The 27738-nt window shown below is 39.8% G+C and overlaps 2 protein-coding genes across 3 annotated transcripts in view; one reads left to right on the forward strand and one right to left on the reverse strand.

Moving 5' to 3' along the window:
• LOC111271327 (uncharacterized) overlaps positions 1-11336 on the forward strand; it is a 49640-nt gene extending 38304 nt beyond the window's left edge. For both annotated transcript variants that reach the window (XM_022852056.2, XM_022852057.2), the window contains 6 exons: positions 173-374; positions 911-1102; positions 1983-2197; positions 2636-2834; positions 4449-7088; positions 9542-11336. In XM_022852056.2, coding sequence (XP_022707791.1) covers positions 173-374; positions 911-1102; positions 1983-2197; positions 2636-2834; positions 4449-6124 — 2484 coding nt within the window. In that variant the 3' untranslated portion in view covers positions 6125-7088; positions 9542-11336. The remainder of the gene's footprint in view (positions 1-172; positions 375-910; positions 1103-1982; positions 2198-2635; positions 2835-4448; positions 7089-9541) is intronic.
• A 2366-nt stretch (positions 11337-13702) lies between these two features.
• Positions 13703-26936, reverse strand: RecQ4 (RecQ4 helicase). The gene is made up of 24 exons (XM_022852058.2): positions 26690-26936; positions 26016-26131; positions 25513-25737; positions 25021-25252; positions 24499-24680; positions 23644-23926; positions 23099-23318; positions 22683-22899; positions 22331-22494; positions 21715-21945; positions 21172-21323; positions 20633-20980; positions 19895-20130; positions 19455-19616; positions 18115-18291; positions 17768-17895; positions 17325-17522; positions 16897-17034; positions 16540-16703; positions 16166-16281; positions 15567-15786; positions 15174-15353; positions 14901-15013; positions 13703-14573 (listed from the first exon to the last, which is right to left on the reverse strand). The coding sequence occupies exons 1-24, from the start codon at positions 26814-26816 to the stop codon at positions 14316-14318; spliced, it is 4587 nt and encodes a 1528-aa protein (XP_022707793.1). The 5' UTR covers positions 26817-26936; the 3' UTR covers positions 13703-14315.
• Positions 26937-27738: the final 802 nt, after the last annotated feature.

The following is a 27738-nucleotide window of genomic DNA, read 5'->3' on the forward strand; positions in this document are numbered from 1 at the left end:
TGAAACAGTGATGCACTAACAACCCAGAAAGAACTTATCCTAAGAGAACATGCGTACGTTGATCGTCTTCGCACGTTGTTGGTGCGATGAAATGTCAGACACTCTGAGACGTCAAGACGCACAGGAAGATACTGTAATATGTATTTATTTATGTGCATCTACGGTGTTCCAGGAACCGGAGCGCAGGTCATCGTTTCCATCAATCCATTTAAGAGGGACTCCGCCGGGGGGTCAAGAGGACCGTGAAGAGGGCGACCAACACAGTTCCAATTCGGCGTCGAACGACAAGAGTGGATCGCGTTTACCTAAGGGCATTCTCAAAAATAAACTAATCTTACAGCACCAGACGCTCGAGCAAGCTAAAGAACCTGAAGGTAAGTGTCAAGCAATCGAGCAGAGAGCTGAATTAAGCCATGAGCTCGATATTGTCGTTGTTGTCGACGGCAACGACGACAAGGACAATCTAAATCCTTGCCCGACAACTTGCGCTGGAACGAGCGATGAGGGGCCATGCTGGCAAAAATTATGCTCACCCGTTGCTCTAAGGACCACCGGTTGTACCAGAGTATCTGCTCATTATTATTCTTCCGTTAGAACTGCTCCACTTGCTGGGTCCATCTTCCATCAAACCTATTCACCCGCCCATGTTACGACTCACCGAAAAAAACCTTTTTTTTTTTTGGAGAAAGAGAGTTTTCAGCTAATGATTAGCGGGAATCAAAAATCCATGGAGGTCTTGATTGACGACGAGACATGCTTTCGCCCTCATGATGAGGGAACAAATATTGCCTCTCGTCACCTCATTCACTACATTTTTCCCCTTTTCCTTATTCGTACTCTTCTGCATTAGCTTCTTCTGTCTCTTTATGACTTCCTCACGGCAAGCGCTTACCATCCCGCATCTCCACAGGGTCGGTATACTTCGACGCACCGTCGCATCTGCGCGGAGAAAGCGCTAGCCCCACGGCCGGTCGGTCCGAAGAGCAGCTAGGAGAGGCAGCAGCTGCGACCACACTTCTACTCACTACTGCCATGACCATTACATCCATCACATCACAAATGCAATCGCAAACGCAAATGATTAAAGTCTCCGATCTGGCAGGTGCGTCTCCCGTTTCGTTTCGGCGGGGCTTTGCGAGGCGGCGTTTTGATCGCTAAGGGGGTCCCGTTGATGATTTGGTACCCCTATTTTGCTACTCCGTCTCCACTGTCTACGTCCTCCATACATGTTGTTGTGTACGGCTTTGCCATCTACCCACCTGACTGTACTGCCTCCCTCTATTTTTGCTTACCTACTTTGAAAGTTCGCTTCAGCATCTCTTTGTCAGCTTATGGGTCGCGGAATGAAACGGGTGATCTGCGGTAAAGAACCTGGTTGAGATTCCTACGATTCTTACATTATTGGCTTCCGGGCAATGCAATGCCCTCGTTGCGTGTGAAATAGAATGTAACGTTTAAATTGAGTACGGCGTATCTCGAACAATAGACACGAACAACACTTAAATGTGTAACACTATATTGATTATTTCTTGATTATTTAAGGTGTGCAAGTTAACGTACCATAGACGATGTGGCTTATCTGCATTACTGTAAACACTTTAGCTTTAACTGTCTGAGCCATTAATAGTCTCAGTTATCCATTCCATTAGTTCTGCGCAACGTTACCAAAATTTGGAGAGTTTAATTCTGCACTTTAATTTCGGCCACGTGTACCTAACAACCCTTGCTTGTTAAGGCTTCGGGCTCGTAAACTACGAGTGTCCGACAAAACAGAATCACAAGTGTCACACGCACTTACACTCGCGTTCACACAGCTAAAAAATGGATATACACATCATCCTTTTAATAGCTCGGATTAATTATGAATCAGTCAGTGTGTGCTGTGGTGCGTTTTAACCTAGAAACATCCAAGTCGAGAAGAAAACCTCTCTAACATCAATGATATGTTGTGACTGCCGGTCTTCCTCATAACCGTGTCATAGGCGCGCTGCGCCGTAACTGCGAAGTCGGTAGCGGTCAACAAGTAAGTTCATCGACTTCAGCCACGAAGCCGTCTCGCATTCCTGTTAAGTTAGACTCACCTGTTCAAATCAGGCATCGACAACAGCAACATCAACACACTCACGCCGCTGGGGGAACCCCTAATCACCAGCGAAGGAGACCACAGTCGATGGTCGAACGAGACCCAGAATTCCAGGTAACATATATAAATATCATGCAATATGGCTATTCTTGTTGCTGCTGCTATAACAACGTAGTTATCCAGTGATGGAACATAGTGTTAGCAAAAACTTCGGCACAAATAAGCAGCCCAACATACATCAGTGGTGTAACAATATATAAGAAAGATTGTCGAGATAAAACTGAAATGAATTAAGCTGTGACTATGTGAACTCACTAATTGTAGAAAGTTGCTTGATGATGTTAATAGTTGCTCTCTTCATTTGTATTTATCTATTATTGAAAAAAACCTCAATTTTGCTAAAAGGAGAAGTCTGCTTGGATTCAGTTATGAGAAACACATTGATCTATTTAAAATGTGCTTTACGTTTCGTTTTCATAACCCCTTGATACTAATTCTTGATACTTTTAAAAGCGTTCCCCGATTAATTTTGTATATGTGGACGTTACTCAGGAGGACGATCGAGGTCTTCGAAGCGGCTCAGTAGGTCGTCTGGCCAACGGCCAAGATCCAAGTGCCAATCGTGGATCCTGGTCAGGCGGAATCGGTATCCTACAGGTACCGATGTGTGTGCCAGTCTTTCCCAGCGTTGGAAGTGGCCCCATCGAAGAGGCTTCCACTACACAGCAGTCGACGCCGCCCCTGCCTTCAAGTAAGTACTGGACAACGATGAGCTGCAAAGTTTAGATTGGTAGACTTATGCATAATTTCCTAAATGGGTTTTTCATACCCTTCTAATATGTTTAATTTTGCTTGCTTTTGTCTCGCTACTTGCGTCTGGCTGAATTTCATTCCTTTCACCTTATAATGCTTTAAACTGTACTTCCTTATGCATCGACTCTAACAGCATAGCGAAACGTGAATTCGGCTTTTGTGTACGTGATAACACTTTTAGGAAAACTATGGGAATAACCGCTACTTTAAAGCGAATTCCGAATTATAACAATAAGTCATTGCATACAATTGAAAGATAATAACAATTAGTAAGAGGAAAGAGAAGTCAAAACGATAAATGTTACATTTATTATGATTATTATTGCAGACGCCCTAAATTAACACAATGATGGTTTCTTTGAAGTGGCGGTTGTAACCAATAGCATTCGATATGACACATACCCGCAAGCTGTATCCTGTTCATTCCGTGACTGACATACCCTTGTGTAGCCTTCCTTTTTCAATACATCTTGCATTCTCCATTATTTTGAAACAAATATGGATCTTCTCTCGAACAAACGACCCTAGAGGGATTCCTACGGCTCGTTCTCGGAAGTCCATTTGCTGGCTCTTCTACTGAGAATTTTTGATATACCACGGTGCTTTCGATCGAAACTTATTTTCTATATCGTATTTTGCTTTTAATTGCTGATTTCGAAGTGTTGATCATTAGTGGCCCGTGAGTTTGGCTTTAACGCCATAATAATTATTAAACTGGCTCGTTGCATACCCCTTTTCTTGAGACTCTTGCTCGTCGGATCGATCAGACGCTTGGCTTCTCCCAAGAAGACAAACTGGGGTTAGGTCGGGACACTCACTGGAACATTGGCATTGGCAATGGTGGCGGTGATTGATGCTTACAGGGGTGAGACAGCGCCCCCTGTCGGTAGTGGCTGGCGTCTCAAGGGAACTCTTACAAGAGGCTAATCTGTTCGAGCCAAGTCTCACATCGAGTACAAATCACCATCATCAGTACGGCACCGTATCGGTGGGCTGTGTGAGAGCTGACCAGGCCGCTTTGGTCGCTCAGGCCGTACCTACACCGCCTCCGGGCAATCCTCCACCTAATAGTTGTGTGCCGGCAAGGTAACGTGTCCTTAACACTCGTCCACTCTTAACATTGTCTCTGTCCTTAATAACATCATTATTAATACTGCAACATATTTATACTATATTATATATTATTTTGTATTTTTCTAATACTTATTCAACGTTTTTATCTGTGAGAAACTTCAACTTTAACTTGAAACCACATACTATACTGTGCTAGGAGCCAGCTGCTTGAATACGGCTAAATTAAAGAACACATGGTATGACTGTATTGATTGTTTATGTATATATGTGTGGCCACTTCGCCTTAAGGCGTGTGACCCATTTCTTGGCAGCGCAGCGTCATAACAATTTTTAGCCATTTAACCAAATATTATCTATATATTCTGTAACATCAATAAACCTTATATCGCCTAGACGTGTATGTCTCCTACAATTTGCTTTCTCTTCTCTGACATATTTTTCCTGTTACACCGTTGTTTCCTCTTTTCCGCTGTTTCAGGCGGCGGCGTTATCGTCCCTTGTCGCCTAGTGACCTTGACAAATGACCTTGGCTCTGATGGCTCCGGTTCTAGTGAGGACGAGGATGACCGAGGCGCGGGAGCGGATCAGGTGCAAGCGCAACGAGTTCTCGTTTTTGATTCGAATGTCCGCCTTCCGCGAATGCAGCAGTTAGAGCGGGTCATGTCGCACAGCGACGTCCGCATGAACGGGTACTTTGTCGAGGGTGGAGGAAGTGAGGGCGAGGAGGAATGTGACGAGGACTCAGATGACGATGACGACGAGGAATACGTAGACATGCCATTAGCGGAGAAGCTGCAGCAAAAACCGTGTTCCACTGGATTTGACCGAGAGCATCGTAATGTCGTCGAAGTGCGAACCGCTCTAACACCGCAGGCGTTTTCGTTTCCTGCTGATTCCGCAAGCACCAAGAAAACTTCTAGCGCAAACAACGGACAGGCAATTGTAGCACACCCTTCATCAAGGTTCGTCGTCACGCCTCACGAGTCGAGTATAGACTTCGTCGCCAGAGAAGATAACGCCGAAAGCGATGAAGTCGAATATGAGGACGAAATAGGCGAAGAACGAGAACAGGAAGAGGGTAACAGTGATGCAGTAGAAGATCAAAACGAAATCGCCGACGAATCGGAAAATTCCAAGGGGGATGATGACGAAGTCGAAGATGACGATGCAAATAGGAGGCCGTTTGTATCGCCATTGAACGTAGTTCAACGTGTGATCACGATAACGCAGCCCGGGGCTGGAGAGGGACCCAGCTCCAAAGAAGACGAAAATAGTGAAAATGATAAGAATAACGATGATGATGATGATGAGGAGGAGGAGGAGGAGGAAGCAGAAGATCAAACGGGTCCAAAAGAGAGTGAAGAGGCTGACGCGGAAGGCGACGAATCACCAGAAGGGAAAACTGCATCTGACACAGATGATCAGGATGGAGAGGGACAAGATGGTCGGCAGCTAAACAAAAATCAGGCATCTCCATCAACGTGGAATGGCGCCAACGAGAAGGCTACCGAAAGTTCGGACGTACACTATGAGTCAGACGACGAGGAACACGGCGAAAATGGCGAACGGGAACGTGATGGCGACGAAGCAAGTGATGATGGTGATTGCGTGGTTGGAGTAAACAGAGACAGTCGCCACGACAACAATGATGATGATGAAGATCAAAACGACAACAACAATAGGTCTGAAGCTTCCTCGGATCACAACGACTTACCCAGGTCAACGTTAGTGTCATCAACTATTGCTGCACAACCAACACGTTCTCAATTTCCGACGAAGCAGATTGTAACCGGCGAAGCCCCTCAGAATCTCATGTCTCAACCGCCAGCAGAAGTGAAACAATCGGCTGCAAAGACAATGGTCATGGCTGTTACTGGTTCCCAGACATCGTCAGTGCACACGGTGTGCGTCCCTTCTCCCCTAAAGAAAAGTCCTACCATGCTGAGCAAACAGGAGGAAGCTAAAATTGCGCGCTCTCTGGAGAGGAAACAGAGTGCCCATGCGCCGTCCAACCTGAAGCCGAATGTCGTAATCCGTTATGTCGTCATTAATAATGACGATGATAATGATGACAGTAGTGGTGAATATACCTACGAAGAAGTTGACGAGGACATAGAGGACGGCCCTAAACAAAACAAAGACCAGCAGCAGTAGCAACAATAACAAAGCCCCACGGATACTGTTACCACCCCTTCGATTGAACAGAGCATGAACGACCTCAACTGCCTGAAAAGTCACTCAAGGGAAACTAGATCTAATCACGTGCAGGAAAAACCTGCCACTCTTAATCTGTTGTTTGGAAGTAGCCAGTCCTCTCTTGGTCCGTTCTTCTAGTAGCCTGTAACTGCGATCGAGGAAGGCGGGGAATAAATAACTGAAAACACCGAAAGGGAATAGGCATTAATGGCTACGCGGGCGTACGAGTCACTCGTTACATGTGCTACGACTATTGTCATTTAACTATTTGCGATAGTTAATTAAGCAGAAAAACACGCGCACCCTTCCCCTTTTTTACCCACTTTAGTCATCATTCCTTCTCACTGGAACAGCACCAGCAACTCGCAAAACGGAGCATTCATTGTATGTATATTGACACATATGTATGGCAGGAAAGGGAAGAAGTGCTATGGTGGCCGATTTATACCTATGACTCAATATATGGTAAGTCCCTGACCGCGAACCCAGTTAGAGTACAGTCCCATTATTGAGTCACCAGGGCCAAGAACGGAATACGTACAGAAAGATGTATTAGAACGAAACGCCGGCAGCAAATCGTCGCTGTGAAAAAGTGCGGTAAACATAAAGCATGTCTGTGAACGCAATGCAGAACGGCACCAAACGTGCAGGTGTCGGATAAAATGTACTCGATGCAAAGAAGTAGGAAACAGAATGCAGGCGGATGAAAAGAAAGAAGGAACAGATGGATGAATCGGTTGCGAATACTGAGCGAAGAAAGGACCAGCCGATCGAATAGGGGAGGGCAATCGTCCCCAACATAGATGATGAGATAGAAGGCAGGTATGGCCGAGATTGTCTTAAGAGTGTCAACAACGAGAGACCCCCATTCATCGATAAATCGATACTCGAGAGACACATCAAAGAGCTTTTATTAGTCGCAGTGAGTAATGATGATGCAGAAGCCGCAAGCGAATGAATAGGTTAACTAGGCACGAACTACAGGTTTCGGTGAAGGAGCGACCTGAACGTGCGTCACACGTCAAGTAAATGATTTCAGAACAAGTATTGACCTGATTGATAGTGGTATCTACAGGCGAGGTGTTCTCGAACTGCGGTATTCTCAGCGGGTTTATTTAAAGATTTACCATTGATTGATTCTTCAGTAGCAGCAGTAAGATGATTATGACAACCGTATCTATAAGAAAACGCGAAAAGCGCAATAATTCGGGTATAATAGCAATTATGCTGATTGTACTAACATATTAATAATTATTACATACTATTCATTAGCAGCAAACATGTGCAAAACGAGCCGATAATGCCCAATGACTAAGAAGGCTGGTTCTGTATGCGTTCGATAACTTCTACGTACTAACGTAAGATATATATATATATATATATATATATATATATATATATATATATATATATATATATATATATAAGGTGGTGAGTATGATTCTCTTCTGTTAGAGCCTTAGTTGGGATCATTTAGTAGATTACAAACGCTGTCTGCTAGACACTAATCACATAAATGTTTTGAAATATTCTTTTAGTATTTGGTCCTAAATAAGTGTCGCCGCAGGTTGTGTCGGTAGTCCACAAGAAGAAGAGAAAATCCTAGAGGATTCAATTCGAAAGAGGTTCCATCAAATTCGAATGATTGCCAAAGTTGGATTCAGGATCCTCTAGACCTAATAGGGCAGCAAAAGGGTTTGCCGTCATTGAGCTTGATTTCTAGTTCTTTCTTGCGAGGTGCAATAGATGTCACGATGACGGCTAAGGCATGCATTCGCATCATCCAACTTACCAAGCTTATATATATAAGTTAGATTTATACATATAAATCTAACTTAGAAGATATTTGAGTAAGCACACGTCGAAGAAATCGCTTAAGGGCAGCATTTGTATGAAGTACTGATTTAGACATCTTCCACTCTGCAATGCTAGACGATTTTATTGAGATTAATGGTTAAACAGTATTCAAGCACTTACTTAATAATGAGTAATAACTTGAGTAATAGTCAAGGTGAATGTGGCAAAATGCTTTGCAGTGTGCAATTATAGTCGAGTCCCTTTTTAAATTTTGGCTAGGAGGTTCCGTTTCTCCGGCAGCTATTTTATGTAATCAGGGTTTAGGGCTATTTTGAAGCATTTACGTATGTCTAAAAGCAAGAAAATAGTTTCCTATTTTCTACTGGTCTTACTAAAGTGAAGCAGACCTGAAATTACTAGTCAAATCTAGAACTGCCTTCGCTGACCTGTTATTGAACGCGACTTGCTTCTAATGAAATCAAGACAATAGCATACAGATCTTCGCAACAACAAAGTAAACCAAATACAAATTGCTGCCTTATAGTTTTATGTGAAACGGATAATGTTGAGTTATATATATTTAAATAATAACACTATATTTTCTGTTACTTTTGTTCGGAGCTTGTCGTTAACTTCTGATATTTGTTGCTTCCACGTATATAGAACCTTATTTATTACCAACTATATCTAAATCAAATTGCATGATTCCTAACGCTGCGTCGCTATTGATGATCGAACGAACGCCTTGGGCTCTGATGGCCAACATTTGCGGCCCGATAACGAGGTTTCGTGTAGGAAGCCAGTCGTCTGAAGTAATTCCTTACGACTAAAGTACTACACGTAAAACACGCAAATTTATGCCTCACCAACAATCGCAAATCGCCTTTAAGAACTCAATGAAATCTACGTTCGCCGTTTGCAAGTTGCATAGCCAGTGCAATCACCCAAAGTTTCTTGCAGTTCCACTCCGAATAACTTCTTATATCTATAATTCTATCTAATAACATTATTGGACCTTTTCTAAACCCTACGCGCTATACGAGTCGACCATAATCTTTCTTCTTCTTCTTTCACAATTCACGATGTGTGCACGACATAGCAAAGGATCTATTACCGCTTTCCGCGTTATAGACGTCTGTGCGTTTGGCATTCTGGTCGTTGTCGCTCGTGGCCTGTAGTTAAACGGTTGACTTATCTGTTGTCAATTACGGCAGAACAGCAAATACCACAACTGTATCGCAACTGTCGCGTATACATTGTACGCAAAGCTATATACTGCAAGCAGACAGAACAAACGTAATGCTGCTCGCCACGCTCGCATATTCAGTCAGACGTTTACCTTATCGTCTATGGGATGTCATTGTGCTGGATAAGTGTACAAAATGTAAATATGACTCACTAATAAGAAGCGCAACAGAAGCATGCAAAATGAACAGATCAAGCTTGTCTATGATGATTTAGTGACATGTAGCTGATACGCAACAATGCGACATACGAAAACTAGTAGAGAACAGCTTCGCCCTAGGAGTTACCCAACCATTGAACGCAAGGCTAAAATAGTCCAATTATACGACGTAGGTGGCATGATACGAGAGAAGCATGGGTAGAGATGGAACCTATATAGCCCAGCTGCGGAAAGGTACACGAAAATAAATATGAAAAATAAAAACAAGAAGCGCGCGAGAAAGCAAGGACGAAATAGGGAAAAAGGCCAATTGGACATCGAGACTGAGCTGACGAGAAATGCGTTTGCTTCCAATAATGACGACGAGGACGATGCTGCCCAATGATAATTATGATTACTATAACGAGAATAGTTACTATAATAATATTATATATCACTATTACGACGCACTTTAGTGAATAAAACTCTAGAATTAAATAAATAATAATACATATAATGCTAATAGAGACAATACATATAAAAACTATTACATGTAAAACAAGATGAACGAAATGAAATAGTAGTGCACGGTTATATTGTGGGGGTTTGCGGGGATCAGGGATGGAACCGCCAAGGGGCGATCCAGGAACTCATGCAGAGTAAAATTCCGATAGAATGAACGGACATTGTGTCGGCGATTGATGACAATTGACGGGCAGCGGGTCAGCCGTCGGTTGGAATGCTATATAGAGTTTCCACAAACTAGGGATAGCCGATGACCCTATGGTTGATATGTGACTTAGACGAATTATTATAGTACGAATATACGGGCAACTAATATAAACGGAAGAGATGAGCCACCTCAGAATAGACCGCAAAATTTCATAAGAGAAGGGCACCTCTTGCACATTTAATAAATATATGCAGTAAGTGTATCGAAGGGAAAAGGGGTGTTTATTTAAAAGACCATCTGTGCCCATAAATGTGTATACCACATGGATTACGGGGCAAACCTGAATACGTAACGGCAAAAAGCGTTGCTGACCCGATCTGAGTTGTCTCCTACGGAGTGATGAGAGAATGGATGAAAAAATGAAATCTTGATTCAAAACAAGGAAGGGAACGACATAGATAACTGCTTTAGGTCACGAAACAATTAATACAATGAGATAAATATATATGCATCATGCAAACGAAGCGAGAATAGCGGTCGAAATAGATCGCCGAGGATAGAGACAGCGTTGTAAATAGACTTGAAAACTAGTTGATAAGAACAAAGCAAAAGAGGAAAGCTGAGTAAGATCGGATATAGTAGTAATAATAATTATAATATTATTAATAACGATAAGAATAAATGATATAATTATAATATAGTCGATAATAACGCTAATAATGACGATAAGCAACAAAACCACATAAAAAATTAAGATGACACGCAGACAACTTGTACCGAGCAAGGAATTTCCGAAAAAATTAAATGGACTATTATTATCTCAAGGAAATAATATAGGACAACTTTAGGCTTCTTGGAACGAGATCTGGATGATGATACTGATGATGAAGGTACAGGATGAAAAAACTTAGACAAGAAAATGATACCGATAAGGACAGATAAGGCATGATATGGTAAAGTTCAATAGAATACTGGTTGAGATGAAGTTGAGAACGCCAGCTCAACAACATAGAGAGAGAGAGAGAGAGAGAGAGAGAGAGAGAGACAATTGACGTTAGATTACAGTAAGCGCAAGATGGTAATCTGATGATAATGGGTCATAAGTGACATCAACGGGGAAACTCAAGGTGGATAATATGTCAAGCTACAGGTGTAGGCTTGGAGAAATAAATAAATACGAATGAAAATGCTAACAAAGATGAGGTCAAAGATTATGATGAAGTCAACGAAGACATAAAAGGAGGTGAGAGTTCACTTTGTTGCCCTTTGGACATGAAGGAAATAAATTATTTATTACGTGCTCCCGAGGAGATAAATATTAGGCTGTCTTTATTTATTGAGAATTATAGCAGTAATAATTATACTACTAATAATTACTAGGGAACCCTCTATATGCCCTGTTCTAACCTAGTGCTAATTTGCTCTGAGTTATAACTTATGTTTTTTGCTTTATGACCCAAAAAGTGTAGTTTTAAAGTCTTGTCTCTGACCCAGACAACGTATCTCTCTATGAGTTTCCACAAGTTCTCAAATAAAAATCTATCAGCGTTTTTACACGCGATAAATCCCGCTTCTACTTTCTATGCAAGCTCGATATGCAGGAGGAAATGAGGAATAAGCAGTTTCGTCCGGCTGAGGATATTACGGTTATAGTAGCAAAGGATAAAACTAAAATATGAATTTTCCAGTTCTGAATTGCCAGTTCTGCTAGGTAACATGTATTTTGTGAATAAAAATGTTTTTTCTTTTGTTCTGAATTGAAGAAATTGAATAACTGAAAGGTATTTTAAGAAATAAACGAGCCAAATTATCTCTTTTATATATTAATCGTGAAGTGATGCGCACAAAAGCAGATTGCCTCATTTCGAAAAAACATCAGCGTATTCAAGTCTAGGTCTTCGCGTGAACGTAACACTTGAAATCTGCACCCAGTTCTGATCACATGCATCTGTATAAAAACGAAGACCATCAATTACATGACTGCAGCCATCGACGGGTTGGATTCATAACGAAAAAGGGAACAAGGCTAGAGATGTTATGAGTAAAAATGAGCACTTTCCTATAGCAGCAATTGTTCCAATCGAATCAACTACACCTTCCAGAAGCGATAGAAATTTAGCGCTTCTTCTATAATTATGTCGTACTTTCAGTATGGATAATGGCAGTACTGACAATGAGTGAAGCTTATAAGCGTTGCGTTATGCCAGTTGCCAACGCAATAAAGACACTTGCCCAAGCGTCCGGGTGGCGTCATTTTCATCCAGTGAGATGCACAAAGCATCAAATCCGTCGCTACAAAAACAAACAAAAGTCAATTCGGCTGGACGCGCAGCGCTCGTTCCTTTTACACAATGAAAGGGGAACTTCAGCAGTGCTGTTTAAGCTAGAACTCGGCTACTAAATTTGAAGCAAAACGAAGGGCAGTAAACGCGCTTCCATCTGTAAAAAGCGCGCTACGGATCTCTTTAACTTAGCTGCTTGTAAATCAGTCACTTTATTGTGAAAAACAGCAAATCATGTGTATCAAATGAAGACAATATAACATTAACAAATCTTCATTCTTACATATTTACCGTGGCCAGCTCGGAAAATTAACATAAAGACCGTTTTCAAATAACGATTATTCTCGCAGGTCAAACGGTACATAAAGGGTAGAAAAACGGCTGTATGTATAACAGTTTGATTGTGTATATGCCATGTATTAGGTTGTTTGCAATAATAATAATAACTGCAACGCAAGGGTCTTGATGCAATGAAAAATTCGACATTATATTGACTATAGCCCGAGTAAACAGGGCTACAACTATCAATGGTACTTAGATGTTAACATTGGCTAATATCACACAATTTCTTCGTCCAGAACTATAAACATCAAGCAACGCCTTGCATGGTGCTGGTGTGAGAATCTCAACGAATTCGTCTTTAGCTGGCTTCGGTAGTCTAGCTCAGTACGCTGAAGCTCGTCATGGAAATATCTGCCCTATCGTCGATTTTGCTCAGAAGACGTGTGCTTTATCCTATTATTTTCTATCAACATACTACTGTAAAATAATAAGTTCGTCAATTCAGTCGCGTTTTCGCTAGTTCGGTGTGCACCGGTATTACATATGATCAGAACGAGCGAGATGATGTTCTAGGTGTGCATCAGAAAATACTGACGATTCTTATAATATATGTCTTAGCCGACCTCGTGCCATTTAAAAATGCACCATGCCGTTCCTATATAGATCCAATATGTTCGATAGTTTCGTCGTGTGGCGGCAAAAAGCTCTGTCCAAGATAAATTAGAAGGTATTTTTTCACCGTTCTATCTTGAGACACTGCAATCTTTGTTATAGAGTTATTTTGGACACTGAAGCAATTTGGCATTTCGACGATTTTTTTAATTGGCTCATCATTACAGATTAAGCCAACAGATAGCGTATACATATGCCAATATAAGGATTGTCCTCTTTGTATCTTGTGTTTGATATTAAGTGTTTTTTTACATGTAGACGATACCGATATTTGCTTAAGACAACACAATGTATAATTGCACCATATATTTCCAATTCTAGGTTGATCATCACCTGCGTCTAATAAGTCTTAGCGCTAGGAATCAAAAAGTCTTGTCATACAAATCATTCTCTGGTGGAACCCTGAACTAGCAGTTAATTTCCAGCTAAACACAGAACAAGACACATTGTGCTTATTGTTGTCATTTATTAGCAATACTTTGGGAGTACGCAGGGACTCCCAATGTGGTTTTAGAAATGATCTATATCATATTCTTCGAGATAAATTCTAAAATCACATCACAAATATTCTATTTTTATTTATACAAAATACTCTACAATGAGAAGAAAATAAAATTTGTTCGTCTTCACTTTAGCTTAAAAATACTCATTAACTGGCTAAGATACACATTCAGATACACTGTATACAGACCCATAGTTCCGATAATTCAGTATCATATCTTATAACTAAACATACTAAGGTAAATATATGAGGAAATTATCATTTTTTTTTATCTTTTATTAACGCACATATTATTATGTGCGGTTCGTATGGACGATATACGTACCTACACTGTTTTCAATTATCTATTAGCATATCACAATGCATTGAAAAAATACAGTTAAAAAAAAATTGACATTTCTTAGAACTTCACTACGTATTTCGGTTAAATAACAACTACCAACTAGTTTTATCATATCGTTGGAGCGAAAGGATAGGTTCAAAAAACATGTGTAAAATCAAGTAGTTTTAGTAAGCAGACACTGTAATCCGGATGAAGGTCCTAATTGATTTGCTGACTAACTATTATTAATACCTGACCTCCACCGAACGATTTCGTTATTGGCGATCCGTACGAGCGTTTGAAAGTCTACTTCTAGATGACTACGCCAGACTCGTCGAAGACGACCCCACACCTGAGCGGGGTAATTCGGTGAAGCTATACCATGCATGATTCGAGCGATGGCTCTACCGGTAAAAGTTTGATCAGGCTGAGAGTGAATTAGTGATCGAATGTCTCCTCGAAGGTAGTCCTCATCTATGTCTTCAGTACTTGCCTATAGATAAATTGTCAAATAGAGAAAAAAACAATTCCATCTAATTTACGTTTTGTACGTGTGACCATGTGAGCCATAACGTACCACATATTTAAACCTAAGAATCGCGTCCAAAATGACAACTTCTGATTCAATCTTAAACGCTCGTTGAGTATTTCTCGTTTTAATTTGTAGCATGGTGCGGCTAAAATTTGAATTAATAGACTCGACAAATGTGTGTACAAAAGCAAATCTACAATTGGCGAAGTGAATATCTATTGTCTAATGATCAAGTATGCAGGTGCTACATTATGTTATAGTTGCAAATTATGTCGAAACGGAAATTACCTTGTTGAAATCTTCATCCACTTCAATGCCCAGAGGTTCCTCGTTAAAGTAGTTCTCAATGATCCATTTTAATCGGTTACTGCGCTCTATATCGACTTCGTCATCTCCCTCCCCTAGTCAATAAGCACGAATGTCATTTCCGCTTCTACATATTTTAGGGTGCATGTGCATACATCTCTTAAAATACCTAAGACATTTTGATGAATACCTACATTAGAAAGTGACTCGAATAGTTTAATATTATTTGTTAAAGCACAGTTGGTCATGCTTTACCTGACTGAAGAGCAACGTGCTTAAATGCACTGAAAACTTTGGTCAACCTTTCAAGTTGTAACTTTTCTTGTTCTGTAATTCGTTCGAGAAGATATTCCAGCACTTCGTCCTCGTCTAAGTTACCCAAATCGGATGACACATACAGGTGGAAGCATATATCAGAAAATTCAACTATTACACCTGCCAGAATCACAAAAAGGGAAAAGGAAAACGTTCCGTAACTTATTTTCTGTTCAGGATGATTGAGACGAATTGAGCAAAATTTGTTACGTCTTACCTTGTTTAGAAATTAGATTGCTCAAAATTTAACTCCAAGATAGATGAAAGGTAGGCACCAGTAAGCAAAATTACTATGTCATAGATTTCGAAATCTAACAAACTCTAGCTTCTGACCTGTTTTACGATATGAGCCACCTGCGGCAACTCGTGAATCGTCCCATTCGAGTTTCTTGAGGTCTCTTTTGACCAGCCTTGAGTCCCAGCCCATAAAAGTGGCCACTTCAACCACTGGAAAACTCATCGTATTCATGGGTTTCTCATCATCTTTCAACTCACCAAATTTCTTCTTTAAAGCCAAAGCAGCAGCCAGTGCTGGAGACGTTTTTACCAAAGACTGATGAATTGAGACAGCAAATGAACAGATATTAGACCATTACCGAATATTTACCTCGCGCGGTGAATAAAATCTAATCTACACATGTCCAGAAACACGTACAATAAATAGGGGTTTTAGTGCAATTGCTCTGTTTTTTAGACTCCCCGATTTCGCACAGACTGGAAGCGCAGGACCGTTACTGTTCATATTGTGCTCATAATTACAGCTCATTGACTTAACTTTTTAAATGGTAATAATAGTTTTTCTATGTTTATGAAACTGTCAATGTGGTTTTTATTAGTAACTAATTTAAAACTCCCTCCAGCTCTCTGACTGGCTCTCAGGAGACAACCGTTAGAATATACGTGACATTACAGTTAAGTGCTCTATAACTTACTGCAAACTGCGAAGGTCCTCCATAGCATTTCACCGTCGCAGTTCCATAAACCCTATGTTTTAGCTGAATGAACTTATTTGGATGTGATTCAAGGAAGCACATCAAAGTGAGTATGTCTGCAACGTAAAGTGTGTTATAACCATAAACAACCATAACGCACGTTTGTATAAGCAATTACAACATTCACCACACATGTGCGCGTTCTAATTATTCGTATAGTCAAACGTATCAATAGCTTTCCCACGATTAGGTGACTGAAAAAACGCAGTGCCTAGCAAGCAGAATTTCGAACCCTATTAGCTAACGAAATGAACGTATGTTTTGAAAAGTTTCGAAATAAAGCTCAAAAACTATATCACAGTATAAAAACCCACTTTCTTCTTTCATATCCAAGTACTCGATCATCTGTTCAATATTGAGGGCCACCTCATAGTGAGGCATTTTGTGTATGGCGTCCTTAAGGCGCTTCATCGGCTCAAACACCTTTTCTAAAAACTTGCGCAGTACAAACCGGTCCGTCGAGTCAGCGAATATATGTCTGCAAAATGGCGCAGAGAATATACATATACAACAAGGGAATAAGATACTTCTATATTTTCGATACTACCATTTTTCTAAAGTTAAAAAAAAACTTTTATTTTTGGTCAAAACCTGCGACATAGCAGCTATAAATGGTACTGTCTGTGGAATGATCACATATTTATTCTTACATTTCTTGGTGGTCTACGCACCGTTTGATATCGTTTCTGTCTTCGTTTTTGAACTCGAGGAACAAATGACAGTCGCTTCGTTGCCCATCTCGTCCTGCTCGACCGGCCTCCTGAACGTAATTCTCGAAACTTTTTGGCATGTTATAGTGAATAACCGCCCTGTCGACAAAATGCTAGTTATAGTTACGGTTGTCTCCTAGTTTGCACAAATTGAAACGCATTCAACACCTTAGACATTCATCGACTTACATCGATATATACCGAATAAAGTTTTTGCGCGTAAAACGACTATACATCTGTCTTTAGTCCTATTTCACCGTTACTATACACCGACAGCGACAAGAATAAATACCCTCAACAATAGTAGAGAAAAAAATTATTTTTCTGGTGCATCTTACCATACCTGAATTGCTCTCACACGTGAAAGATGTAATAACTTTGAAGCTTACCGTATATCAGCTTTGTCTATGCCCATTCCAAAAGCGACGGTGGCTACTACTACGCGAATTTGGCCTCTCATAAATTTGTTTTGAACAGATTTTCGCTTAGCTGGCGTAAGTCCCGCGTGATATGCCTCAGCATCCCAGCAAAGGACGTCTCGAGCTTTATTTCGCTGTCGCTTCATTTTGGCCAATTGTTCATTTGTTCTGTAGAGAAACAGATCTGCGTAAGTATAAACTAAAAAGTCTGTTTTATTATATTTGCGAAAAAATCAGCACATTTTAGCCTTCGAAAATGTACGAGGTTTTATAATTCAATGCCATATCAATACACAGCCGCGAACTCTTTGTTGACCCCTTTGTTTAAGCAAGTATACATGAGGCTACAACCTAGACGCTTTAAATTCGTAACGGAACCAACTACGAAGAAGAAATATGTATTTTTTGGTTACCTTAATTTGTCCTGCATCGACGTCCGAATGAGAGCAGCTAATCGTTCCGTCTCGTCTCTTCGAGTTGTGTAAACGATGATAGAGTTGCATGATGAGAAACGCTCGCTTTTAAATAGATTGATCAGAGCCTGAAATGCATATAAAATTCATTTTGTTCTGTCCTAGTTGCTTTTAAGAGAAGGTATATCCTGCAAATATGACTGCAGATGAGACGGTGGTTCAGTTAGAACGGAAAAATATCCGAAGACGTGAAGTCCAGCGAGATCGTTAATTCCACTTTGTTAAAGAAAATATATATAATAACTTCCTCATATATCATGTATAACAACAATGCTGTAATAACTGACCCTGTCTCTATCCAGTTCCTTCGAGGCAGTGAGCACGAGGTTGTCCGGTAGCTTAAACAAACCGACAACTCCATCTTGGTCGATTTGTAGGTGGTGAGCGATATCTTTACAAGTGGATCTTGTAGCTGTAGCCGTTAACGCCAAAACACATTGGACACCCAGTCTCTCACGAAGCGTCTGTGTCGTTACGACCGGTTCGAACAATGATGATAAAGTGAAACGTAGCAGGTAAGTTGCGGAATTATTTTAACTACATCGTCAAAAAACACGCACCTTTATGAAGTAATCATTATTTTGTAATATTACTAAAACTAGTAGCATTTCACGATTTTGGTTTTATGTCCAAATGGCTTGTCTTTTGTCTTTGTTTTCTGCGTACTCCAATAGAGTAACATTGTATGATACTTGCGGCCTTCTTTTGATAAAACAAGTTAAGAAACTCTATCTAACTACTCTCTAACTAATTTCATGAAAAAAAGAAATCGTCTGTATGTCATCAGTGCAGGAGCTGTTATGCATCCCAAAGGTGCCCGTAGACGGCGCTGAAAGGCTTGCGCCTCTTCTCGAGCTTGTTAAATTTCTCGGTTTGTTTCTATAGAATTGATTTGGCGTAATGCCGTATGATATGCTGAGACCTTACGATGGCTGAGTTTCTTCGATAGACTCAGCATGACAGCCATCAGAGTAAGCACGCTTGATGCTACTGCTGCGTAAGACCAAACTGAGCATTATGTATTTCAACCAAAGTATGTATTTTGTCTAGTGTTAATGAGCATAAATTGCTTCCTTTATTGTACATGCGCATACATTTTGATTAACTGCACGATTAATCGAAAATGAACATACATGTGGCGCTTCATCCATCTCAAGCACGTTCATATAAACGTTTTTTGTCAATCGAACATTGGCTTTTCTAACGGCTAACACTAGCTGGAGTCTATGTACTAGTCTACGTAGGAGTTTGATATTTTGTGACTCCAGCAGCCGTAACAACCGAATCGTTTTTGTTCTTATCAGTTTGCGCCATGTACTAGCAATAGACGTGTACTTTGTAAGATTTTATTTTTCTTCCCTTTAGGATCCTCACTTTTATATCAACGAGGAACACTTAACACACCTTAATCAAGTACAAAATTAAATCATGTCACTGAGCAAGGAGCACAGCCTGTGAGTTAACAGCACGTTCCTAAATTAACGAAACCTTACAAACCTCTATCAGATGAAGATTGGCTTTATTGGTCGTTACCAACATTTTCAATTATCAATAGTACTGTTGACAGGTATATACGTTTGTCTTATGAACATTTTTATTTTATAAATAATGTATATAACGCATTTACCTTGTGGAGTTGAAGGTAAGATGGGCGGAAGTTGTGTGACCATTCAGAGAGGCAATGAGCTTCATCAATGCAGGCGAATGCGATCGGTGGAAGACCTGCCAAAAGAGAACCGCCTTGGCCAGCAGCAACAACAGCTTCTGGCGAAACCAAGACCGCATGAACCTAGAGAGCACAAATAATCGGCTTAAATGCGTTGGTAAAATAGAGACCTGCAAGAAATCCAATGGTCGCTTTTCAAATGAATAGTCGAGAGGTAACATATTAGCGAAAGTTCTTAGTATCATACCTGAAAATGGGGAACATAATAACAACAAAAAAGCGTAAAGGAAATAGCAGTTTTTGCAACAACATACGATTATAGAACCATCTTCAAAATACTATCTTGACAAGGCAAATAAGATTTATTTTCTAAAACAATTTACATACATAAAACTACTAACCTGTCCTTCTTTGATAAGCTCAATTGTTTTTTCGCGCTGCTGCGGTGTGATTCCTGAGTGAAGGTACACAGCCTTCAGTTTGCCGGGCAAGCCTGTGACCTGATCTTCCATCAGTGAAATTAGCGGTGATACCACAAGGGTGACACAAGTCATTTTGTTCGCGTAAATGTACGCTGGCAGCTGATAACACAGCGATTTACCGGAACCAGTTGAAGACACCATAAGCGTTGACTGACCTGAAATACCAAGGCAAAGATAAGATCTACACTGCAAAGAGGTACGATCTTATAGTGTTTCTATTAATTCGAACTGAATTCAATTTTTGTTCATAACTGTTCTGGGAAGCCCACGGAAGAAGACGTTCAACAAGCGTGTTGGTAAACGGGCTTCCCTCTGGTTAGTCTAACTCTTAACCCTTGTCCTATATTATACACATCATATAACATTCATCATAAACTTCGTGTAAAAAACATGTTTATACATCTTACCTTCAAGACATTACCTATACGATATAAATCGTCGGGGATTTCGTAATATATAATTTAATTGCATTTGATTTAAAATACCATAGAGTGATCAACAGTACACCCTTTTTGTTGTTAAGGTGAACGTACTTTTGCATTGGATAACTGCGCGCCTCATTCGTCTGATTTACCGAATCCTGCCAAAGTAAACACAATTTGCACATCTGCTGTTGCATTCAGTTCCCACGTAGCTTGTTTAGTACGAGCTACAAACCTTTAAGTATCCTGTTGACAACAGCTTCTTGGCCGGGACGGAACTCTTGAAATCCTAGCTCGTGTAGATACCTTTTTACCTCTAAACCATCGATCGGTTCAAGAGGTACAATGGTCTTAAAACGAGCGTCCTCGCCTTGGTTTTTGCTGTCTGTGGTATCGTTTTTCTTCGTATAATCAAGAGGAATTCGTGACATCACTTGTTCAATCTCTTCCTCCGTTTCGTCTACTTCGAATTGACTACTTTTAACTTCAGACGAGCACAATTCATGTGAATCAAGTTTTGCAGCTTCAGCAACGCACAGTCGTAATACCGCGGACCCTTGTGCAGAGGCGACTCTTGATGAGGCTAAAATTAATCGAATGGATACACAGTTATCAGTGTGAGGCTATCTCTGTGAAGACTATGTTTGTCTTTACATCGTATAGTGTCTTGGGCCGCCCTAAAAAAATGCTAATCTATCTCATTGCTAGGATGATCCGAATCTAGGAAGCTATTCATTATACATGAGCTAACATTGGTATAGCGTCATGACGTACTTGGCTGGTTTTGTTTAGGCGAAGTAAGCTGTACTGGTTCAGCGTTCCGGATACCTTTCGCAAGAGCTGCAGCTTCTTCGAGCGTCGGGATATGAATCTCTTCTGGAGGCTCATTGTTCTCCTGAGCAGATGTTGCTTTCGAAACACAGTACCTTTATTATCGATGGCAAACAGTAAACATAAATTCGATTCACTAGCCGTCCTTAACGTGTTTCGCTGTTCAAGCCGGTAACAAATTGTGCATTTGTCTCAAAACGGTATGTCTAATGAATTCCCGCCTCGAGTATTTCATAATTCATTAGAATCAAGTGCTTTATGGTAGTTGCGATTTCTATCTCGCGGATATGTGATATGGCCATTTCTATCGCTAGCAAGTATTCGGTTAATAGGATCTTTGATTATATAGGACAAAAGCTAAGGAAAACTAAGTACGCGTTATAAGGTTAACTATTTCTAGACATTTAATAAAGTCGTTATTCGTGCTCCGTACTGTACGAAGATTAATTCGTAGATAATAACTATGGTGGTATTAACACCACTTACCTAGCCCAGTGACCAAAGCCGCCGCATTTGAAGCACTCCACTTTGCTCATACGAACGTCATTATCAGGTTCACCCCAACTACACAATCCGCTCTGACTTTCCTGTTTTGCTTGTTTCCATTGTTCGAACTTATACTTCTTAAAATTGAGCTTTTTCAAACCCCGCGAGTACGTTTTTTTACGAAGGTTGGCTTTAACGAAGTTTTCGTTCAATGTACCATTTGTCATTCGTCTGGAAAACGTAATAATATCACGTCTGGAAGTTGTATCGTGGTCTGACTTTACAAGCAAGCTAGCTACTCTGTTCGCAATACATTTGTACAATTTATTTATTATGCATTACCCTTTTTTTTATCTTGACATGTCTTCGAATACTTCCAAATTTTCTATGGAAAACTCGTTATAGATCTACCTTCATCATTTAATATGTGAGGTGTCAACAATGCAGTCGCGGCAGGATGATCGGCCTCAACTTCACAATTGGCTTAAAATTGTTCAGGCTGGCTAAGATCATAAGTTTTTAAGCCTGACAATACTTAAATATGAAATAGAGGAGATTAAAGAGATTTCCTTTTGCAGATGTGGTACGCTAAATAGAACTAAAAAAGCATACACACCTTTCTATGCTAGTCATCTTTATGGGTTTTGAGCTAACACTGCCTGAACAATCTTCTTCATAGTCATCAGGTGACTTCACTGACATTTTGGCTCTTTTAACCGCTCCGTCAATCAACTGACTTTCATTTTCGCTGCCTTCAGCGCCAGTATACCTCCTAACAATCTGCAAAGCGCATACATGCTAAAAAGAAGTATAATGGTATACAGGTGTGTAAACGCAGAAAGTCATTCTCTATGTACATACACTATCTACTTTAGTCTATTTTTCTGACGATGAATCATTTGGATATTGACTTGTTATATTATATAGATATTATTGGATGATAATGAAAAAAAAAATGATTGGCCTACTTCTTCCTCGCTTTGACCAATAAGATCATCGCTGGTATTCCGAGCACGCTTTCGTCCAATTTTTACTGAAGAGGTTGTTTCAGGCGGTAATTTTTTAGTTTTGGTTCTCTGTGGTTTAATTTCCAGTTGCCGCTTTGCTAAAGCGTGAACTTTTACTCCCTTCTTTCGAAGTTCCTTAACATCAGCCTTGTCTGTTTCTGCTACGCGAACTTTTTCTCTAAAATAAAGACGACAGTACGTGATTACATTTGAAAATGGTCGAATATATTCGTGCGAGTCCCGTACGCTGAAAGGAACGTAAATGCGCTAAACCACACTAATTACATAAGCACGCTCAAATGAATTTCATAAACTCTACATAAACACACACACACACACACACGCATACGCATACTTTTATCATAGATCGTACACACTTGGGATAAAGTTGCCGCACAGGCTGATTTGTGGACTCATCTCGACGCTCCTGTTCATTCCATTGAAACGGGTCCAAGATATTTCGAGATGCAGGGGTTCCTATGTGCTTTTCAGGGGAATTTGCACTAATAAATTTTCGTTTGTTATCTTCGTTCGTCCCGTTGTCCTCGCGATTTTCTAAGCTCGATTCCATTATCCTGCTGCCTTGCCTCTTTGGGGCTGGAAAAATAAGATATATGAACTCGATATTCTTTTGTACTACTATAGATCGCAATGGCTAAAAGAGTTTTTTTTTCACACCATTTACCATGCCATACTGTGGCGTTTCACCTTTTACAAATACATCGAAAGGAATACACACAAAGCACACATGAGAGTGTAATGCAATATGTAATCATTTAATTTTTTTTATATCACATCCTATCCTCTCGACAAGTTACTAATGCGCCATGAAGACTAAGGACTATTTTTGTTGTTATTTGTAAGAGGTATTCGTGCGTTGAATATAATGTTAGTTTTATATCGACCTTAGTTATCGACTTACTATGTTCGGTTTCAAGCTCGATGTCGTCTTGCCAGTCGTGATCGACGACCTTCCAATCAATAACAATTTCTTCCTTGTCTAAAACAGCGTCTTCTACTGGTTTGGTTTGAGCATTGAATTTATGATGGGTCTTCATACGACGAACATTCGCGGTATCAGAACGGCCTTTCATTTGCTGTGCGAACTCATCTTCGAAAGATATTACGTCGTCCGTTGGCCGAATTTCCTGCTTTTCAAGGGTTTCACCGAGCTCTGCATCGGAGTGTCCAGCTATGGTAGCGTTCTGCAGCAATATGGATGATATGACTTTACTCAAAATGCAATGAGCAGAATGTTAAAATACACTATAAATGGAAAAATGATTAAAGTTTTTTAAACGTTTCTAATTCTTATTAATTAGAAATGTTTAAAATCAATAATAAAGCGAAAGAATTCTAAAAGAAGGATAATGTAGCCTATAACTTTTTGGGCAGCATTTTTTACTGGAATACATAGCATCTATTCTACCAGATGTTTAAATTCTCTTAGTATATGCCTAACACATAGCAGTCTATGCAAAAACTGATTGTTACCAAGTTCCTAGTAAACCTGTGTGGTAAACATCTGTAGCAAACATTGGTTAGCGATGAACTGCTGCAATAGACGGTGGCACTCAATAAGCTTTTCCTAAGTAAATAGCATATTATTGTAACGTTTCTGGCGGATAGTCTTCGATCGATAACCTTGCCAGCCATTGAGGTAGATTGAGAGACGATGCCAATATAACTGTTTGCAATAATACGTTTCTAAAAACGGACGCACACGTATAGCAGCCATATACTGTTTCGTGCGAACAGATCTAACAGCGACGCGTACCTTGGCATTCTTAATGGCTTCATCCACCTCTGAAGCTGACTTTATATCGATTTGGAAGTTTTTTATTTGACTGAGCTTAATACGGATCCCTGCTTGAGGTATCATCTTTGTTTCCAGAACAGCCGAAGGACTCATCGATGATGTTACTTCCTCCGGTTGTTTTTTAGAAACCTCTGAAATATCTTTAAAAAAAACAAACTTTCTGTCTTGTCGGTTATCAGTTTTGTTTATAACTATAGCAGTGGTAAATTTACCAAGCTTTTGCAAAGTAAAATTATTCATTTAGACCATCAAGATAAAAAATAATAATACATAGTAAATAACTTTTTATTATTCTTAATAATACTATTATTCATGGAGATCATTCAATCAGCACACATTTGTGCGTCCATTTTCTATAATTGGACAACATACGATAGCACGGAGTGAAGAGGGCAGTGACGACGACGACGAACATTAGTACATATCAAAAACATGTAATATGTGTGAAAGATCAAAAAAACACCATTAATTTGTGCACACCTGCGTTTCTTTCTAACCAATCAGCGTTGAGATTCCTGTTGAGAAAGACAGCACGATGTTTCATCAATTGTTGGGCTTTAACGGGGCTTCCAATACCTCTCAATGGTGGGCTATTTGTATCGGCATCGTTCGCTTCGTCAGCAGCCTGTGCAGTATCGCAGAGGTCGTTATCTAGATCCAAAAGTTTATCTACCGACTGCCCGGTTAAATTATTCTCTCCGGAGTTATGGCCCTACAGAAGCGAAACGTGCGCATCAAGAAAAGTTAATAATAACCTTATGGTTAGTACTCGAATACAAAGTTATTTTATGATTTTTAATAGCTTGTTCATATAATCACGGACCATCACTGTAAACAGCTGTATTTAAAGATCTGTACCATTACCTCAGAAAAGCTGGACTTTTCTGTGGAAAGGAAGAAAGTACTCTTCAGGACGGTATAATTTTTAGTCAAGTTAATGGATAAAGTAAATTTCGTAGTTTAACTCCTAACCGTTTCCAGTTGTGCTGCAGAGGGATTCCCATCATGACAAGAAACCTTACGCTCTTTAACAATTTCAATAGCCACTGGGGTCTCATTCTCTGTTTGACATGGCGCCAGCGATGGAATTTGTTTCCCCAGTCCGCTACGCCAAAGAGGACTTCCGCTTAATACCGTTTTCTTTATTTTGTCGGCAAACCGTTCCTGTGTCGACCAAGCTTTTTGTCCCGCTTCACGCTATAAAATATGTATACTTAGATATGTGAAATTTAAACATTCATTGCTGTTACAGTAAATAATTTTAAAGCTTTTATGATCCGGGGAGCTTTAACGAGAAAAAGCCATTGATTAATTATATATCTACTTTCGTAATAGTAAAATGTAATACTGTAAACGAGCTCAAATCAGTCTACTGTTTGCGTGCACGAAATACCTAAATAGTTATTAGTAACTATTTACTAGACTAACTGTTACTTGAATATTTAATTAATTGGTTCTATTAACGGGTTTCCTACATGTTTGACATTGAAGTGTTCACCCCAAACTTCAGCGCTGTCATCACTACTTTGCCGTTGGGCAACATCCGCTTCGGATTGACGCTTTTTATATCTGAAATACGCGACATACGCGGCTGGCGATGAAACCGAGAAGAAAGAATGCAAATTAAGATCAATACAATCAAGAGCAAATAATTAGATCCATTTACTAGCTATATTCTAATATTTTAACTGTAATTTTGTCGCGTCATAACATTGTGTGAAGTTTAGAAGCTTTCTTACTTTAAAACGTTTTTTTTTACGTTTAAAACAACTTTTTGTTTTTATGGTCCTTGTTTTAATTGTGTCTCGAATGCAATAAACGTAGATACTTTAGCACACTAAAATTACATACGTTTTCTTAGAGATATGTATAGTTCGAAAACTAGATTTTCTGACTATGAGCTATGAGGTTAACTGAAAGCTTAACAACAAACATATTTAATACTTCTGCATATTATATCGGCAGTAAATTACAGAATAAATTTAACTCTACAGCTTTTTTTTAGAAACATCAAAGTATAAGCAGAATAAAGCAGCTAAAATCACGCGCGCTTTGCCGGGTGTATTTCAGTATCTACCAGTTAAGAGCAGTCCAACAAATACTTCTAATACTTTTATATTTGATAAAATAAAGCCACGCTGGTTTTTACCTCGAATATCGGCCGGAGCTGTTTTTATGTCCGCCGACTCAGGAACTCGAAGATTGAGCCTTATAAATTGTTTCTCCCATGTCTTGATCTTCACCTTTGCCCCAAGTAGCTGTTTATCAAGATCCATAATTAGCAACTGTTTGCATACACAAATTCCGAATTACACTCACGTTATGAGCTAAAATGAATATCATAAAACACTGTTTCTCCAGAATTGACAAGTGTGTGTGTCCCAGAAAGAGATCTATGTGCCTCCACGCGATACCAAGAGAGGGCTTCGCGCCAAACAGCTGGCGGTCGGCTCTCTCCGTCAGCGCGAGGGAAGAATGGACGCATTGACTTCTACTGTGGCTGAGGCGGTCCGTCAATGACTCGACTGGATTTCACAGAAATAGCAAAGGAACTGATATACCAATCAGAGTAGAATGATGTATCTCGGTAGATAGTAAATATAACGGGTTCCCTGATTCCGTTTCACCACTGTTAGTTAAATGAAGAATAATTGGTTCTTTTTTTCAAGCAATGATGCACTGTGCTTTCTTGCGATAAAATACAAGGAAAAACTACTTAATGTCAATGTTGCCGACGCTATAGATACAATGTCTATAGAACAAGACATTTTTTTTCCCGCTGATTGAGATCTGAGAGATTTTCTGAGAAATGCTGCCGTGATAAAAGCTATATTGCGCATTTTTTTAACCTAGGACAATAAATAGCTGTTGCCTTAATTATCAGTTAATTAATAGCAGTTAATTATAGCAGAACTGTCAGCGCCTACCACTCCATCATCAGTATCGACTATTTTAATACACCGAAGATTTTTCGATGCTGAGTTTCCACCGAGCAGTAGTTTTTTTATTTTTTCCGTAGCGTGCTAATAAAGCAGTTCGCCTCCAATATTCAAATTCTGTTGTTTTGTGTTATCTGCTAGCTAATTTTATTTCTACAAAACACTTGATTGACAGATTTAATGTATTACCTTTAAGAGACTGACGTCTTCTTTTATGATTAAGTTATTAATCAACTGCATAGTGTTATTCGGCTACACA

This window comes from Varroa jacobsoni, unplaced genomic scaffold, assembly GCF_002532875.2.
Source record: "Varroa jacobsoni isolate VJ856 unplaced genomic scaffold, vjacob_1.0 contig00535, whole genome shotgun sequence".
Taxonomy (NCBI): domain Eukaryota; kingdom Metazoa; phylum Arthropoda; class Arachnida; order Mesostigmata; family Varroidae; genus Varroa; species Varroa jacobsoni.

Bases quoted from the DNA above. Each gene is read 5' to 3' on its own strand.
- RecQ4 (XM_022852058.2), bottom strand. From the start codon at position 26,816: ATGGATCTTGATAAACAGCTACTTGGGGCAAAGGTGAAGATCAAGACA. The intron at 20,131-20,632 runs GTTTGTAGCTCG...TTGGTATTTCAG, and splicing joins TGTCAACAGGATACTTAAAG to GTCAGTCAACGCTTATGGTG. The intron at 15,014-15,173 runs GTAAAGCATGAC...CTTATTGACTAG, and splicing joins GCACGTTGCTCTTCAGTCAG to GGGAGGGAGATGACGAAGTC.